Here is a 17,957-nt window from a genome sequence, read left to right on the forward strand (position 1 = left end):
TAGCAAGTTTGCAGATGACACTAAGATTGGTAGAGTAGCAGACAGTGAAGGGGACTGTCGGAGAATGCAGCAGAATATAGATAGATTGGAGAGTTGGGTGGAGAAATGGCAGATGGAGTTCAATCCAGGCAAATGTGAGGTGATGCATTTTGGAAGATCCAATTCAAGAGCGAACTATATGGTAAATGGAAAAGCCCTGGGGAAAATTGATGCACAAAAAGATCTGGGTGTTCAGATCCATTGTACCCTGAAGGTGACAACGCAGGTCGATAGAGTGGTCAAGAAGGCATACGGCATGCTTTCATTCATCGGACGGGGTATTGAGTACAAGAGTTGGCAGGTCATGTTACAGTTGTATAGAACTTTGGTTTGACCAGATTTGGAATACTGCGTACAGTTCTGGTTGCCACATTACCAAAAAGATGTGGATGCTTTGGAGAGGGTGCAGAGGAGGTTCACCAGGATGTTGCCTGGTATGAAGGACGCGAGCTATGAAGAGAGGTTGAATAGATTAGGATTATTTACATTAGAAAGACTGAGGTTGAGGGGGGACCTGATTGAGGTCTACAAAATCATGAGAGGTATAGACAGGGTGGATAGCAAGAAGCTTTTTCCCAAAGTGAGGGACTCAATTACTCGGGGTCACAATTTCAAGGTGAGAGGGGAAAAGTTTAAGGGAGATATGCGTGGAAAGTTCTTTACACAGAGGGTGATGGGTGCCTGGAACGCGTTGCCAGCGGAGGTGGTAGAGGTGGGCACGATAGCGTCATTTAAGATGTATCTAGACAGATACATGAATGGGCAGGGAGCAGAGGGATACAGGTCCTTGGAAAATAGGGACAGGTTTAGATAGAGGATCTGGATCGGCGCAGGCTTGGAGGGCTGAAGAGCCTGTTTCTGTGCTGTAATTTTCTTTGTTCTTTGTTCCTGTTTTTTTGTTTCAGGTTTCCAGCATTAGCAATTCTTTGTTTTATTTTACCTTACGAATCCTATAAAAACAAAGAAGAGTATAGCGCAGGAACAGGCCCACCAAGCCTGCACCGACATATGACACCTTTCGAAACTTATAACCTTTTGTCTCTGTGCAGTCTGTGTCCCTCCATTCCCTGTCTATTCATGTATTTGTCAAGGTGCCTCTTAAAAGTTGCTTTTGTATCTGCTTCTGTCACCCGTCCCTGGCAGCACAATCCAGGCACTTAATCACCTTCTGTGTAAAACAAAATTGGCCTCTCTCATCTCCTTTAAACTTGCCCACTTTTACCTTAAACCTATGACCCCAAGTAATTGACATTTCTACCCAGGGAAAAGGACTTTGACTATCCATTCTATCCATGCCTCTCATAATTTTGTAAACTTCTATCAGGTTGTCTCTCAGCCTCTGACGTTCAAATGAAAACAAACTGAGTTTGTCCGATCTCTCCTCATAGCTAATACCCTCCAAACCAGGCAACATCCTGGTAAACATTTTCTGTACCCTCTCCAAAGCCTCTGCATCCTTCTAGCAGTGTGGTAACCAGAACGGTAAACAGTATTTCAAATGTGGCCTAACTAAAGTTCAATGCAGCTGCAACATGACTTGCCAATTTTTATAGTACATACCCTGACCAAGAATGCCATACGCCTTCTTGACCACCTTATCCACTTGTGTTGTTACTTTCAGGGAACTATGGACCTGTACGTTTAGATTGGTCAGTATGTTAATATTTCTAAGGGTTCTGCTATTTCCTGTATAATTCCCTTCAGCATTAGACCTTCCAAAATACATCACCTCATATTTGTCAGGATTCCATCTGCCATTTCTCCGCTCAACTCTCCAGCCTATCCTGCTGTATCTTCTGACAATCCTCCTCACTATTTGCAGCTCCCTCAATCTTTACGTTGTCCGCAAACTTACTAATCAGACCACCTACATTCTCTTCCAAATAATTTATTTACTGAAAACAACAGGGGTCCCAGCAGTGATCCCTGCCTTACACCACTCGTCACAGATCTCCAGCCAGAAAAACACCCTCCCACTGCTACTTTTTGTCTTCTATGACCAAGCCAGTCCTGTATCCGTCTTACTAGCTCACCATGGATCCCATGTGACTTCACCATCTATATCAGTCTGCCATGAGAGATCATGTCAAAGGCCTTTCTAAAGTCCATGTAGACAACCATCCTAGCCCTCATGAATCATCTTTGTCACATAAGAACTAGGAGCAGGAGTAGGCCGTCCGGCCCTTCGAGCCTGCTCTGCCATTCAATAAGATCATGGCTGATCTTTTCGTGGACTCAGATCCACTTACCCGTGTTCTCACCGTATCCCTTAATTCCTTTATTGTTCAAAAAAAATCTACCTTATCTTTAAAAACGTTTATTGAAGTAACGTCAACTACTTCACTGGGCAAGGAATTCCATAGATTAACAACCCTCTGGGTGAAGAAGTTCCTTCTCAATTCAGTCCTAAATCTGCTCCCTATAATCTTGAGGCTATGCCCTCTTGTCCTAACTTCACCTGCCAGTGGAAACATCCTCTCTACTTCTATCTTATCTGTTCCCTTCATAATTTTATATGTTTCTATAAGATCCCCCCCTTAATTTTCTGAATTCCAATGAATATAATCCCAATCTACTCAGTCTCTCCTCATAAGCCAACCCCCTCAACTCCAGAATCAACCTAGTGAACCTCCTTTGCACCCCCTCCAGTGCCAGTACATCCTTTCTCAAGTAAGGAGACCAAAACTGCACACAGTACTCCAGGTGTGGCCTCACCAGCACCTTGTACAGCTGCAACATAACCCTCTCTGCTTTTAATCTCAATCCCTTTAGCAATGAAGGACAAAATTCCATTTGCCTTCCTAATTACTTGTTGTATCTGCAGACCTACCTTCTGTGATTCATGCACAAGGACACCCAGGTCCCTCTGCATAGCAGCATGCTGCAACTTTTTACCATTCAAGTAATAATCCTTTTTACTATTATTCCTACCAAAATGTATGACTTCACATGTATTTACATTGTATTCCATCTGCCAGACCTTTGCCCACTCACTCAATGTATCTATGTTCCTCTGCAAAGTTTCACAGTCGTCTGCACACTTTGCTTTGCCACTCATCTTAGTGTCATCTACAAACTTTGACACCCTACACGTGGTCCCCAACTCCAAATCATCTATATAATTTGTAAATAATTGCGGTCCCAACACCGATCCCTGAGGCACACCACTAGTCACTGACTGCCAGCTAGAATAGCACTCATTTATCCCCACTCTTTGCTTCCTGTTAGTCAACCAATCCTCTATCCATGCTAATACTTTACCCTTAACGCCATGCATCCTTATCTTATGCAGTAGCCTCTTGTGCGGCACCTTGTCGAAGGCCTTTTGGAAATCTAGGTACACCACATCCACTGGGTCCCCATTGTCCACCTTGCTCGTAATGTCTTCATAGAATTCCAAAAGATTTGTCAAGCATGACCTGCCCTTCATGAACCCATGCTGCGTCTGCCCAACAGGACAATTTCTATCAAGATGCCTTGCTATTTCTTCCTTGATAATAGACTCAAGCATCTTCCCCACTACAGAGGTTAAGCTAACCGGTCTATAATTCCCCATCTTTTGTCTACTTCCCTTTTTAAACAGTGGCGTCACATTTGCTGTTTTCCAATCTGCTGGGACTGCCCCAGAGTCCAGCGAATTTTGGAAAATTACCGCCAGTGCACCTGCTATTTCTCCCGCCATCTCTTTCAGTACCCTGGGATGCATTCCATCAGGGCCAGGAGACTTACCAATCCTTAGCTCCATTAGCTTGCCCAACACTACCTCTTCCATAATAGTGATTGTTTCCAGGTCCTCACCTACCTTCGTCTCTTTGTCAATTACTGGCATGTTATTAGTGTCCTCCACTGTGAAGACCAATACAAAATACCTGTTCAATGCCTCGGCCATTTCATTATATCCCATAACTAAATTCCCCTTCTCATCCTCTAAAGGGCCAACGTTTACTTTAGCCCCTCTTTTTCGTTTTATATATTTGTAGAAACTTTTGCTATCTGTCTTTATATTCTGTGCTAGTTTTTTCTCATGTTCTATCTTACTTTTCTTTATAGCTCTTTTTGTGGCTTTCTGTTGAACTTTAAAGTTTTCCCAATCTTCTAGTTTCATGCTGTTTTTGGCCACTTTGTATGCCTTCTCTTTCAATTTGATAGCCTCCCTTATTTCTTTAGACACCCATGGCAGATTACCCCTTTTCTTACAGTCCTTCCTTTTCACTGGAATATACGTTTGCTGAGCACTTTGAAAAATTGCTTTGAAAGTCCTCCACTGCTCGTCAACTGGCCTACCATAAAATCTTTGTTTCCAGTCTACTTTAGCCAAGTCCTCCATCATTCTATTGTAGTTCCCCTTGTCCAAGCACAGGACCCTGGTATTGGATTTTATCTTCACACTCTCCGTCTGTATTCTAAATTCAACCATACTGTGATCACTCCTTCCAAGAGGATCCCTAACTATGAGGTCATTAATTATTCCTGTCTCATTACACAGGACCAGATCTAGGATAGCTTGCTCCCTCGTCAGGTCCATTACATACTGTTCAAGAAAACTATCACGGATACACTCAACGAACTCCTCCTCAAGGCTACCCTGACTGAGCTAGTTCGACCAATCTACATGTAGATTAAAATCCCCCATGATAATTGCTGTACCATTTTTACAGGCATTAGTTATTTCTTTGTTTATTGCCCGCCCCAATGTGATGTTATTATTTGGTGGCCTGTAGACTACACCTATCAGTGACTTTTTCCTCTTAGAATTTCTAATTTCCACCCAAATGGATTCAACCTCATTCTTCATAGAACCTATATCATCTCTCAGCACCGCCCTGATGTCGTCCTTGAATATCAGAGCTACACCACCTCCCTTAACTTCCTGTCTGTCCTTCCAAATAGTCTGGTACCCTTGGATATTTAACTCCCAGTCGTGACCATCCTGTAACCATGTCTCTGTAATGGCTACCAAATCATATTCATTCGCGATGATTTGTGCCGTTAACTCATCAACCTTGTTACGAATGCTACGAGCATTCAGGTAAAGTGCCTTTATCCTAGCTTTCTTACCCTCGTGATTTCCAACATCTCTAACAATATCTCCTGAGTTATCCTTCCTTTTTGCTTCTTTCATAGTCTGCCTTGAACTTAAACCCTCCTGCACACATGCTAACCTGCTGCTTACTTTTTTATTTACCATCATACTCCCTGTCGTTTTCCGTTTTCCTTTTCCCTTCCCCTTCCCCCCACCTCACTAGTTTAAAGTCCTAGTGACCACCCTATTTATCCTTTTCGCTAGAACACTGGTTCCAGATCGGTTCAGGTGGAGACCGTCCCATTGGTACAGATCCCTCCGGTTCCAAAACTGATGCCAATGCCCCATGAAATGGAACCCCTCTTTTCCACACCAGTCCCTTAGCCACGTGTTTATTTCCCTAATTTTTTTATCCCTAAACCAATTTGCACGTGGCTCGGGCAGTAATCCGGAGATTGTGACCCTCGAGGACCTGTTCCTTAATTTCGTTCCTAGTGCTTGATAATCCCCAAACAGGTCCTCCATCCTAGCCTTGCCTATGTTGTTAGTCCCAACGTGGACCACAACAACTGGATCCTCCCCCTCCCGCTCTAATATCCTTTCAAGCCGGTCAGAGATGTCCTGCACCCTGGCACCGGGCAGGCAACACACCATGTGGGACTCCCGATCCAGATTGCAAAGGATACTATCTATTCCCCTAACTATAGAATCCCCTATAACTACCACTTGTCTTTTTGCTCCCCCCTCTTGAATGGCCTTCTGCACTGTGGTGCCGTGGTGAGCTGGCTCATCCTGCCCGCAGCCCTTTTCCTCATCCACACAGGGAGCAAATATCTCGTACCTGTTGGATAAGGTCAAAAGCTGAGGCTCCTCCACTCCTGAACTCAGGATCCCCCTACCTGCCTCACTTGCAGTCACACCCTGTTGTCTCTGATCACTAATTGAATTTGAATTACTTAATCTACCAGGTGTGACTGCCTCCTGAAACAAAGTGTCCAGGTAACTCTCCCGGATGTGCCGCAGTGTTTGAAGCTCAGATTCCAGATCTTCAACTCTGAGCCGGAGTTCTTCCAGCAACCAACACTTGCTGCAGATGTGGTCACTGCCGTTCACAATGGGATCAGCCCAAATATATTCCCGGCAGCCCCCTGGTCCTCGCTGTCGCCTCTCCCTCTGCTGCTGATAAATGAAGGCCGCTGATGCTCGAGGTAAGCCCTTTAGGAGGGAAAACTTACCTTCCCAGCAGCCCCCTGGTCCTCGCTGTCGCCTCTCCCTCTGCTGCTCAAAAAACTCAGTCAAGTTTGTGAGATACGACCTCCCCTGCACAAAGCCATGCCTGTTGCTAATAAGTGCATATTTTTCTAAATGTGATTGAATCCTGTCTCTAAAAATCTCCTCCAATAATTTCTCTGCCACTGATGTAAGACTCACCAGCCTGAAACTTCTCACATTATCCATGGTGTCCTACTTAAAGGAAAAGCATTGGCTATTCTCCAGTCCTCTGGGACTTCTTCTGTGACTAAAGAGGATGCAGAGATTTCATATAAGGCCTCAACAATTTCCTCCCTGACCTCCATCAGTATTCTGCGAGGATCTCCTCAGGTCCTGGGGACTTATCTACCTTAATGCTTTTCAAAACACCCAACACATTTTTTATATTGATAATTTCTATATGTTTCAATAAGGTCGCCTCTCGAACTTCTAAATTCCAATGAGTACATGAAAACCCACTCAAGCTCTCCTTAAAGAACATTCCTCCATATCCAGGATCAAATAGTCTTCTCTGACCTGCCTCCAACTCCAGTACAACTTTTCTTAGTTAAGGGCACTAAAACTGTTCTCAATATTCTGGAAGTGATGTTCATGTTTTGAGTATTGAAGGTGTTTTCCAATTTTCGTTACTGACACTAAGGATAGTTGAAGCAAATCTCCATCTAGAGAAGTAAAAAAAAGGCTGGAAATACTCAGCACATAAGGCAACATCTGTGGATGGAAACAGAGTTAACATTTCAAGTCGGTGACATTTTAGCTAGTGAATATGAGCTATTATGTAGAGACCCAGATAATGGCAGATGGTGAAATTTGAATTCAATAAATATCTGGAATTAAGAGTCTAATGATGACTGTGAATCTAATGTTGATTGTTGGGAAAAAAAATCCGTCTGGTTCACTAATGTCCTGTAGGGAAGGGAACTGCCATTCTTACCTGGTCTGACCTACATGTGACTCCAGACCCACAGCAATGTGGTTGACTCTTAACTGCCCTCTGGGCAATTGGGGATGGGCAATAATTGCTGCCTAGCCAGTGACACCCTCATCCCATGAATGCAAAAAAACGTGACTGGCTTTTGTACTTTTATCTTTCAGTAGCCTGCTTACACAGAAGGAACACAGAATGTGGATTTCTGATTTTATTCTCAGAGTTGCTTCATCTTCCCAATTTACGTGTCAACTTCTGATCATTGTGAGCTGCTTGTTGAAGACTTTCTGAGACCTGTGGAGTCACTGCTGTTGTAAGTGTTGCCGTGCTTTTGTTTAGATAATTAGGGAACTGACTTGTGTGGATAATAAAAATGGGATCGATCAGTTGGGCAAAATGGCCTGTTTCTGTGATGTATTTATATAAATAAATTTGTTAACAAATTAAATTACTGCAGGTGTTGGAAATCTGAAATGAAAATTGAAAATACTGAACGGTCTCAGCAGGGCAGCCTGTTAATGTTTCAAGTCTGATGAATGTACTGAGCTGAAATGTTAACTGTTTCTCTCTTAACCTCAGAATCGTGGAATCAGGTTAGCATAGCATTATTTCTGATGTGTACTTCATATTTTCTGTTTTTAAATCAATTTGTTGAATTTGGCTGTGGCACAGTTTGAAACTGGCACAATAGAAATATGGGAAATCTTACATTTCCGAGTTACATATGCTATTGGTCTTTTAGTTGATGCTTTTAATTTAATTCACAAAGCAAGCTACCTTAAAGTCTTTCTTTTTGTTTTTTTGGAGTGGCAGTTTAACAACAATTATTACACTTTTAAGCACATTAATGTTTAACATATATACTTCAAAAAGGTTCAGATTCTGGCTTTTATATTATCTGAGCATTATGTGCAGCTGTGACATTTGAACTGCTTGTCTCATCCTGTGGCTTTCACCCTTGTGCCTAGATCATTAAGAACAGTGAGTGCAGCTAAATAAATAGACATTTCCAAACTGCAAATTTATTACTTGGGTGAAGAGTTAAAGTCATAGAAATTATCTAAAGCAGGGATATTTGGCTTTGAACGTGGAATGATTTACTCTGTCAATTTTTTTCCCTTTGTATAATTCAGAATAGCAGTGAGGGAATGGGATTTGCTGATTTTTTTTAAGGGAAGAGGTGATGCACACAAACGATAACAATTTGCATTTATATTGTGCCTTTAATGTAGTTAAATATCCCACTGCACTTCATGATAGCAAACCACATAAACAGATATTAGGACAGATTTGTCAAAGAGATATGTTCAGGAGAGTCACAAAGGCAGACAGATGTGGAGATGTTTAAGGAGGGAATTCCAGACGTTAGGATGGTGCATCTGCCAATGGTAGGATAGTGAAGACATTACAACTGGAACAATACAGAGATTGCAAAGATTGATGGAGCCAACAGAGGTAAGGAAGGATGTGGCCATAGAGGGATTTGAGAAACAGGATGAATGGATAAAGGCATATTCACCAGTAATAGTGGGGTCTATAGGAAAGATAAGAAGTTTTTCGAGACTTGCATTCAGAAATGTACTTCTTCATAAAAGCCACACTGCTTGATATTTGTGTGATGTACTACCACAATCCTGTATGGGAAAATTTTAGTGCACAGACAAGTAGTTAAAAAAAAAATTAAAAGACTTGTATTTATATAGTGGTTTTCAGGCACCTCCGAAATCCCCAAAGCACTTTACAGCTAATTAAGCATTTCTGAATTGTAGTCGGTGTGTAGGAAAACGGGCAGTCTATTTTTACACAGCAAGATCCCAAAGAATAAAAACGTACTCATACCAGGATTAGAGATAGTAGGAACTGCAGATGCTGGAGAAACTGAGATGACAAGGTGTAGAGCTGGATGAGCACAGCAGGCGGGTCTAGACCAGAAACGTCAGCTTTCCTGCTCCTGCTTGGCCTGCTGTGTTCATCCAGCTCTACACCGTGTTTTCTCATACCAGGATTATCTGTTCTGGCGACGCTGAATGTTTGACAGATAGATCGGGCAGAAGTTTGAAATTCTCCCGGCCCTTGGAAGTAATGCAATGGAACGGATTTGTGACGCATACCTGAGAGAGCAGTCAGGTCTGAGTTTAAATCCTAAATTTATTTATTTCTAACACTGAGTTTAAATGTTTGCATTTTAAAATAAAAGAAGTGCGGTAATTCACTTAAAATTGTAATATAATGGGAGGAAGACTTGGTTTCACTGGAATGTGTTTAGGTCAGGTTTTTGTTGAGTTTCAGTTATGATTTGATCTGCAAGCACAGTGCAATTTAAAATTCTGTGAAAATGCGGAAAAACATGCGAAGTTAAAAAAAAATCCGGCAAGTTTCATTAATCAGTTGCTGCATGGACAGCGTTTGTGTCTTGAGGTAGTAAGCATTTCAGGACCTTCTTGCACAGGTTGTTCATGCAGATCAACAACTCGCCTATTTTTACCCGTTCTGTCTGTCCTCTGTCAGGCACAAGCTGGCTTCGGGAACGGTATGTGCTATGGTAGGCTGTGTGTACGTGCGGTGAAGTAAGTGCGCTGTGGAGCGCACATGTACACGCCGAACTCGTACTGGGCGGGTCAGTAACCTAGTGAGAGGGGAGGCGACATCTGGAGACGTCTCTTCCACGCATGTACCCCTCACGGAGTCAGCCTGCAAGTAGACCTTCCTGAACAACAAGGTACGTGGGATCTCATAAAACTGCTCAACCTCTTGTTTTTGCTACCATATGTTGGATCTCAGATTCCAAGTCTTCCAGTAGGCGGCTGTCACTATCCAATCTCTTGCCACGTTGTCATTTGCTTTTGTATTAATTTATTATTTGCAGAATGTTTCTCAATTGTCTTCGGGAGTTGCTTGTTTAGAGTACAACGCGTGAACAACTTCGGGTATCATTTCAGTAGTATACAGTGCAAGGGAACGAGTCGTGCAAATAAAATGACCTTAGCTGTTTATTTGCAGTGGACAATCGTATCATTGTAGCAAGGGACATTTAATTTGAAAATCGGAAGTAGTGAAATATTTGGCTTGGCGCTTGAAGACTGCACCAGTGTAACTGCTTTAAAATCAGGAACAGCATTGCCACTTGTATTTTTAAAATTAATCATACAGATACTTTTCATTAGTAGTTATGCAGAAATATGTTTTGTGGAGAAAAGATGTTGACGACATCCAAATTTATCGTGAGGGATGGGGATTGGAGTCGATGTAAACAGGTTATCTCATCGGAATTGCTAGCATAAAACTAGAAGATCTAAATACAAAACTGGCAAGTCTGGATGTGGGCGGCAACGAGATCTCGCACCAACGCACAGGGAAAGTCATGTGTCGTGCACTCCCATCAGAGCAGTGTGGTTACTGGTTAATTTCGCTGAGAAAGGAGCTGCTGAATATCTTACTGAGAAACTTTAAAATAATGTGAGAAGATTAAGTGGGGTGCTTGAATTTTAATAATACAGTTGAAGTGAGGTTAACAGTATGGCAGTGACTGAGTTCTAAAGAATTTATGTGAGTGTTATGATCTTGCTACCTTAGTTAGTTTGTACAGTTTTGGATTACTTGTTACTTTGGTTAGACCCTTGGTATGAGACTCTTCATGTTATTCCAGCCATTTGGTTTGTCTCCAGGACTGCCTCATTTTTATTTTTTTGTAATTCTCTCTCTGCCTCAAATAAATGGATTATAGGTCATGTCCTTCACTTTATAATTAGCTGCTGACAGTTTACTCACACCATCTGATACTTTTGATCACCTGCACAGACTTATTATTCAACCTGTTGACACTCCACTCACACCATTCATATGATCTTTTGATCTCTGTGCTATGTATCCTGTGCCTAAGTGCCTCTCTGCATTTCACCTGACAGAGGTGCAGCCTCCGAGAGCTTTTGATTTCAAATAAACCTAGACTATAACCTGGTGTCGTGTGACTTCTGACCTGATTGTTACTAAGTCTGTCCAGGTCGGTGAATGATAAAATCATGTAGCACAAGAATGAAATTACGTTTCCATGTGCAGATTTGAAAATACTTTTGACAATGAGTGCCTTTTGCATAGAGCCTGATGTTCTGTGAGTTACATTGTACAGCAACAAATGTTTTAATTACCATGCTATTGAGATATTGCCGAAAAGCTTTGTATACCACTTAGTTTGCAGCATTTGTGAACAGCTGCCTTAAATATAAGTGTGTTTGTGTGTGTGTGTGTGTGTATATATACTCAGTCGCAGATGCACTGCTTGTTGCTGCTTAATTTAGTCGAAGTGTGCTCGATAATGTTACTGTCTGATCATTACCAGCACTAGCAGGAACATTTCAGTATCAGAATTGAGGAGGTGGCTTCAAATAACATCTTTAGTTGGCCTTATAGCAGCTGACCGCTGCATTCTGTAATGAGAAGCTTCAGAAAATGAGTGTGTGCTCTCTATTTTGGACACATACTTTATTGATTTTTAGTTCGATGTCTTTACTTTCATAGTCACATAGTTGCTGCTTGTGCCAGCTGTCACCGAACATCACTGGTTTCAGTTGACACTTTTCCTCTATTCAACAATCTGAATTGCCCTGCCCTGCTGGCAGGAACTTGTGATAAAGAACCGCATGAAAGGGGAGGTAAGATAATGGAATAAGCAGAAGAAGAGTTTGTTACATCAACAGACGGATCTGATATCAATTTAATATGCTTGTGTAGTTGGTAAAAGAGCAAATGTAAATATTTTGTGACTTCCTGCAACAGAGCCAGAATTGAAAATTAACACTAACTGTAGATAATGTAAACATTTATTTTTTAAAAGAAGCACTCCCTTTAAAAAAATCCCTTTTATGGTTTTTGTTTTTTAAAATAAAACAAAATAAACTCCCAGGAATTGAGCAAAATCAATAATCAATCAATTATTGCATACAGATGATGAGACAATCTGTTTACTGTTTACAGGTGAATCTGCTTTGCTAAATAAAACTCTGAAGGTTGGGACATCAACATTTTCAGCATGGCTGAGGATGATTTGATTTTTGACATAGAAGGAGTTGGCAATGGAAATAGAGACTCAAGAGAGGATAGTGATGACGATGATGAACAGTACCTTATTTGCTCCATTACGGATTATGATGACCTTAATAAATCGAGTAAGATCTGCAATCGTAATTTCATGAAGAATAAATTTTGTGAAACTCCCAGCTCCCCTGGAAAGTCAGCTTTCAATGTTAAGGTATGAGCTGCTGATTTACTCACTTTTGCCTTTTTCCTTTTGCCCTTGATGACTTCATGACGTGCATGGTTATAGCAAACATTGTTTATGATATTAAACAGCATTTACTGCAATCATGAAAGCTTTGTATGAGCATTTACAAATGCTTTTATATTAAAACACACTTGCTACATAAGTTAAAGTATGGCTGTTTATAAACACGAATTTTATTCTGTCCATCACATAAGATGGTCACTATCGTTCCTTGAAATTGCAAATATCAGAGAATATTTCATTTTAATGAACCTGATGGCCAGGGGTTTGGATATTTACAGGTTAGCCTGGCAGTAATTATAATAATTTTCTGTTCAAATGATGGCATTCTCCTTAGAGATTTAGTCATACCCAACCGTTAGCAAGAAATTGCATGGAGGATATTATTAAGAGATGCATCTGTATGAAATACCTTTGCTCTTTTTTAAAAGAAGGATCTCAATATATTTGAGGTGAATGGAGTACCTTTGTTGTTACCAGCAAAGGGGTTTCATCAACATGCTTCTGTTGCTTCTGTCACAACGGGGTTTTAATCCATGTGTCTCTTTATCAATTGTTAATTGATTTAAGAATTTTAGGATGGTGAGATCAAATGAATATGTGTTGTCTAGAAATAAGTGGTAAGTTTGCTGTCAATTTAACTATTTTAGATATTTTGTTTCTTCAAGAAGCATAATATTGGGAAAAGCCTATTGCTGTTTTAAAATGCAAATATTGGTTTTGGTTTGTTTTTCTCAAATTGCAAGCAAAGTGAATAATCCATGTTGTCAAATAGTACTTGATCTTATTTTTTCAGACTGAAATAGGTGATTATTTGTAAGAAACAATTGCTTATTTGTTTTTCCTTCAAAACATTGCTTTATTGTGGCTGATTATTCTAATACTGCTAAAATAATGCTGTCTTCTTGAAATAATCCTGTACATTGGGCAGTCGCTTTATCTCGAATAATACTGTTTTGCTGTCTGCCAATACTGTATGCTCTAGATTTGAAGCAGTGATGACAGTTCAGTCTCTGCAGCATAGGCTTCTGTTATATGTCCTGATGTTACTGTGTCGGGGAAGTTTTATTGAGAAACACATCTGTTATGTTTATGTCAGTTTATTGTTGTTTAGGGGATTATGTAGGACTTACAGTTATCTGATCTAGAGGATGACTGAGGTCTCTAAACAATCAAAGATGTGAACCAGCACAGAAATCTCCCAACTTGACAACAAATATTATTTATGGTTTCATATCTTAAAATGGAGATATAAAAGTTTGCCATTTTAATCCTAAATTATAATAATGTTTCAAAATTACAAGAACATTTTTTATTGTTTTTACATTTGTTTGTTTTTTCATTTCTGATCAATCAGTTTGAACTCAGAAAAAAATTACTTATCCAAATTAGTTAACTTTTCTAGTCCAGCTTCATTTGTAAACAAGAGTAACCTTATAAGTATATTAGCTGGCTCAACAAAAGATATATGGGAACATCCTCATAATAAAAATCAATGTGAGATATTGTAATTAAGCCAAAGATTACATTGACGAGCAGTGCATTTGTTTCAAAATAAGAATTGCCTGTAATTGTTTTTTTAAAAGTAAATTTTTGCACTTCTAAATGGATCTTTCATATATTCTTCAGAATCACCAGACCCCTCCTAAGTTTGGCTCATTAACTGACCGAGGTCGGGTAGGTCCAATATCTGCAATCATTTCACTGCGTATTTTGCAGTTACCCTGTTCTGCCCCAAATCTATTTATGTTGTGCTGAATGTTTCCATGCATGCCCTCATAATGTTTGCTTTTAATGACTCGTTTAATTCTTCTCTTCATTCTTGCCATGATTGAACCACAACTCATTCTTTTCCTGAAAATCTACACAGTAGAACTCTTTACCTCCCAAGAGTCTTTCCTCCCTTCGGCAGACTTGAACTTCATTACCCCTCTCTCTCTCTTTCTTCAAGGTTGCCTTTTAAAGTGATCCTCTCTAATTAAGGTTTTGTTACCTGTTCTAACATCACCTTATGTTGCTTGGTGTAAATTTTAATTAATGCACGGTCAGAAGGTTTCACTATCTTAAATGTTGCTATATAAATACAAGCTGTTGCTACTTCAATAAAAAGCATTGTCTTCAGGATTCAAAATCCAATCTTGGGATCACCTGTCAACGGTTCCTGATTTCATGTAGTTTGTCAATTAAATAATAATTATCTCTTAGTTGTAACAACAACTGTTCGCAACAGTTAAATACTGTCTGAAGTTGCCATTTACTGTATGCATTTTGGGTGTGCTAGGCAAACAGTAGCTTAAGTGGATTTGTGATTTCACTCACACTGTAAGATACAATCAAAAGTCATAGGATTGGGATTTTACAATGAAGTAAATGTTAATGTGAAGGATATGCTGTACGGCTTTATTTGAAATGGTGTCAATGACTCCAGAATGTGGTAGAAACCTGCAGTGGCTTTAATTTTAATCTGCTGTTTAAAAACAAGGTAACTTGGCTTAACACTGCTGGAGTAGTATATTATTAGCTGTCCTCAAATTGAAATTAGTATTTTTAAAGAACACTGCCCTCGCCCCCGACCCAGTCTTTAAATTCAGTGTTCTTATTCTTGATCATTATCCTATGAGTCCATTTCTGTCCACTTGGCTGCCCAGAAATAAATGAGCATCAAGTAAAGAACAGAATCAAAGCTCAACATGATCTTACCTTTGGCTGTTATTTGCTGCGTAAGCTGGATAAAGAGTGAGCAGTGTACTGAAGCCCAGGAATCTTACTGTAGTGAGAGCCACTGCATTTAAGAAATGCTGAGGGGTGGGGGAAGAAGAGCAAAAAAGAAATTTGATATCTCTGAATTGGTGTGTACAGTAAAAACAGAATTGGCAGCACAACATTGTTTTCAATGTCTTTTTAAAAACTCTGAAGTAACAGTAAAGGTGCAGCACTGTTAACGTGCTTTCCTGGTTGTTGAATGTAGTCCAATGGGCATATTTATAGTTCTATTTAATATTTGCAGTAATGTTGTTGAAGCATTTTAGAGTGAATCAAAAGAGTTTATCTGAAGTTCAGCTACACCTAAATGTTTTATAGCTGATAATTGGAGGATGCAGTGCTCTATTTATATTTAGCAACAGTCCTTTTTTATTATTGGGTTCCTATGGTGCTGCATTCACCCTGTTTGTATTGCAAAGTGTATTCTGTAATATCTGGACAAAAGTATAAGCAGCAAAATCATGTTTGTTACTTTAACATGTCAGATGCAGAGGATCTCTATTGTAACAGCTAGGCCCATTAAAAACTAAAAGTCTTGGCAGCACATTGCTCAGCCATATGGGTGAGTGAATGACTCGGCCTTAAGAGTAAATTGATGGATCACCTGGGGATTATGAACACTTCGTACCTATTCAGTCCAGTTGACGTTAAGACTGTTATTGACCTAATCACTAAGCAGAAATATATCCTTGTATCCAACCCTTCAGTTTATATTAATATCACTCTTTAGGGCAGCATGGTGGCTCAGTGGTTAGCACTGCTGCCTCACAGCGCCAGGGACCTGGGTTCAATTCTACCCTTGGGCGACTGTCTGTGTGGAGTTTGCACATTCTCCCCGTGTCTGCGTGGATTTCCTCCGGGTACTCCGGTTTCCTCCCACAGTCCAAAAATGTGCAGGTAGGTGGATTGGTCATGCTAAATTGCCCATAGTGTTCAGGGATCTGTAGATTAGGTGGGTTTTAGGGGGATGGGTCTGGGTGGGATGCTCCAAGGGTCGGTGTGGACTTGTTGGGCTGAAGGGCCTGTTTCCACACTGTAGGTATTCTATGATTCTATGATTTGTTGTGGGACTACTTTCTCTAATAGGCCTGTGGTACTCTGAATTATAGGACAAAACCTTTAGCAACTTCTTCCAAACCTTTGACCTCTGCCATCTTGGAGAATGGCAGCAGGCAAATAGGAGCATGACCTATCTCCAAGTACCTCGCCAAGAATTACACCATCCTGACTGAGAATTATATTGCCATTTCTTTATCATCACTTGGTCAAAATCCTGGAATTTCCTTTTAACAGCGAGGTAGAAGCTTCTACATCAGAGGGAGTGCATGAGTTCAAGAAAGTAGTTTGTCACCACACACTCGAGTAGTTGGGATGTAGACAATGAATGCAGACATTTTGAGTGATGCCAACATTCCATGAGTAGGTTATTTAAAAATGCATGGGAATTAATATGGATTTGCTTTGATGTGTCAGTTTGCTGATGTACAACATGGTACAAGCTTGTAGGTGACCAAAACCACATGAAAATTAAGCAGCTAAGCACCAGAGTGAAATCACAGTGTTAATCTTCACATGTGCTCTTACAACAACCAGCTGTACTGCACTTGCAGTTTGCTTGATTCTTCCGTTGCTGCTAAAGTATCAGATTCCTTATTCGACATATATTAATGGAAGAGCAGAAATCCCCTCTATTTAAATGCTGGGAAAAGTGAAGCCATTGTTTTCATTCCTTGCTCCAAGCTCCATTCTGTAGCTATCAACTCCATCGGTAAGTTTTTGATATATTTAAAAGTTGAATTCTGAGAGTTTGCACTCACTTAATATTTTTTTTTTCTTTTGGTACTTTAAATAACATAGGACTTTATCTTGGGGAAACATTTTATAAAGTAACAAAACATTTATAAAGTACTTGACCAAGTTTGGCAGCTTTACTAGCTCAACATAGTTCTTGTATCCCAATTCAACCTTGGATGCAGTTGACATGTGGGTTTGTACCTCTCTCTGTTCTTTGTCTTTCTGTTCTTGGCATCACCTCAACTGCTTCAATTCTTTGACAACAAGGTGCAGGGCTGGATGAACACAGCAGGCCAAGCAGCATCATAGGAGCAGAAAGGCTGACGTTTCGGGCCTAGACCCTTCATCAGAAAAGGGGGAGGGAAAGGGGGTTCTGAAATAAATAGGGAGAGAGTGGGAGGCGGATAGAAGATGGATAGAGGAGAGGATAGGTGGAGAGGAAACAAACAGGTCGAAGAGGCGGGGATGGGGCCAGTAAAGGTGAGTGTAGGTGGGGAGTTAGGGAGGGGATAGGTCAGTCCAGGGAGGACGGACAGGTCAAGGGGGTGGGATGAGGTTAGTCGGTAGGAGATGGAGGTGCGGCTTGAGGTGGGAGGAGGGGATAGGTGGGAGGAAGAACAGGTTAGGGAGGCGGGGACGAGCTGGACTGGGTTTGGGTTGCGGTAGGGGGAGGGGAGATTTTGAAGCTTGTGAAATCCACATTGATACCATTGGGCTGCAGGGTTCCCAAGCGGAATATGAGTTGCTGTTCCTGCACCCTTCGGGTGGCATCGTTGTGGCACTGCAGGAGGCCCAGGATGGACATGTCGTCTGAGGAATGGGAGGGGGAGTTGAAATGGTTCGCGACTGGGAGGTGCAGT

At 40.8% G+C, this 17,957-nt stretch overlaps 1 protein-coding gene across 9 annotated transcripts in view; it reads left to right on the forward strand.

Moving 5' to 3' along the window:
- The window catches only part of eef2k (eukaryotic elongation factor 2 kinase), a 69,456-nt gene that overhangs the window by 2,551 nt on the left and 48,948 nt on the right, over positions 1–17,957 (forward strand). For 2 of the 9 annotated variants that reach the window (XM_048609323.1, XM_048609331.1), the window contains exons 2-5: positions 7,430–7,575; positions 9,771–9,981; positions 12,234–12,507; positions 14,170–14,217. In XM_048609323.1, coding sequence (XP_048465280.1) covers positions 12,289–12,507; positions 14,170–14,217 — 267 coding nt within the window. In that variant the 5' untranslated portion in view covers positions 7,430–7,575; positions 9,771–9,981; positions 12,234–12,288. Of the gene's footprint in view, positions 1–6,154; positions 6,271–7,429; positions 7,576–7,839; positions 7,856–9,217; positions 9,390–9,770; positions 9,982–12,233; positions 12,508–14,169; positions 14,218–17,957 lie in introns of those variants that run through there. The other 7 variants (XM_048609324.1, XM_048609325.1, XM_048609327.1 and 4 more) reach the window with 7 other exon arrangements.

This window comes from Rhincodon typus, chromosome 21 (assembly GCF_021869965.1).
Source record: "Rhincodon typus isolate 14 chromosome 21, sRhiTyp1.1, whole genome shotgun sequence".
In the NCBI taxonomy this organism is placed as follows: Eukaryota; Metazoa; Chordata; class Chondrichthyes; order Orectolobiformes; family Rhincodontidae; genus Rhincodon; species Rhincodon typus.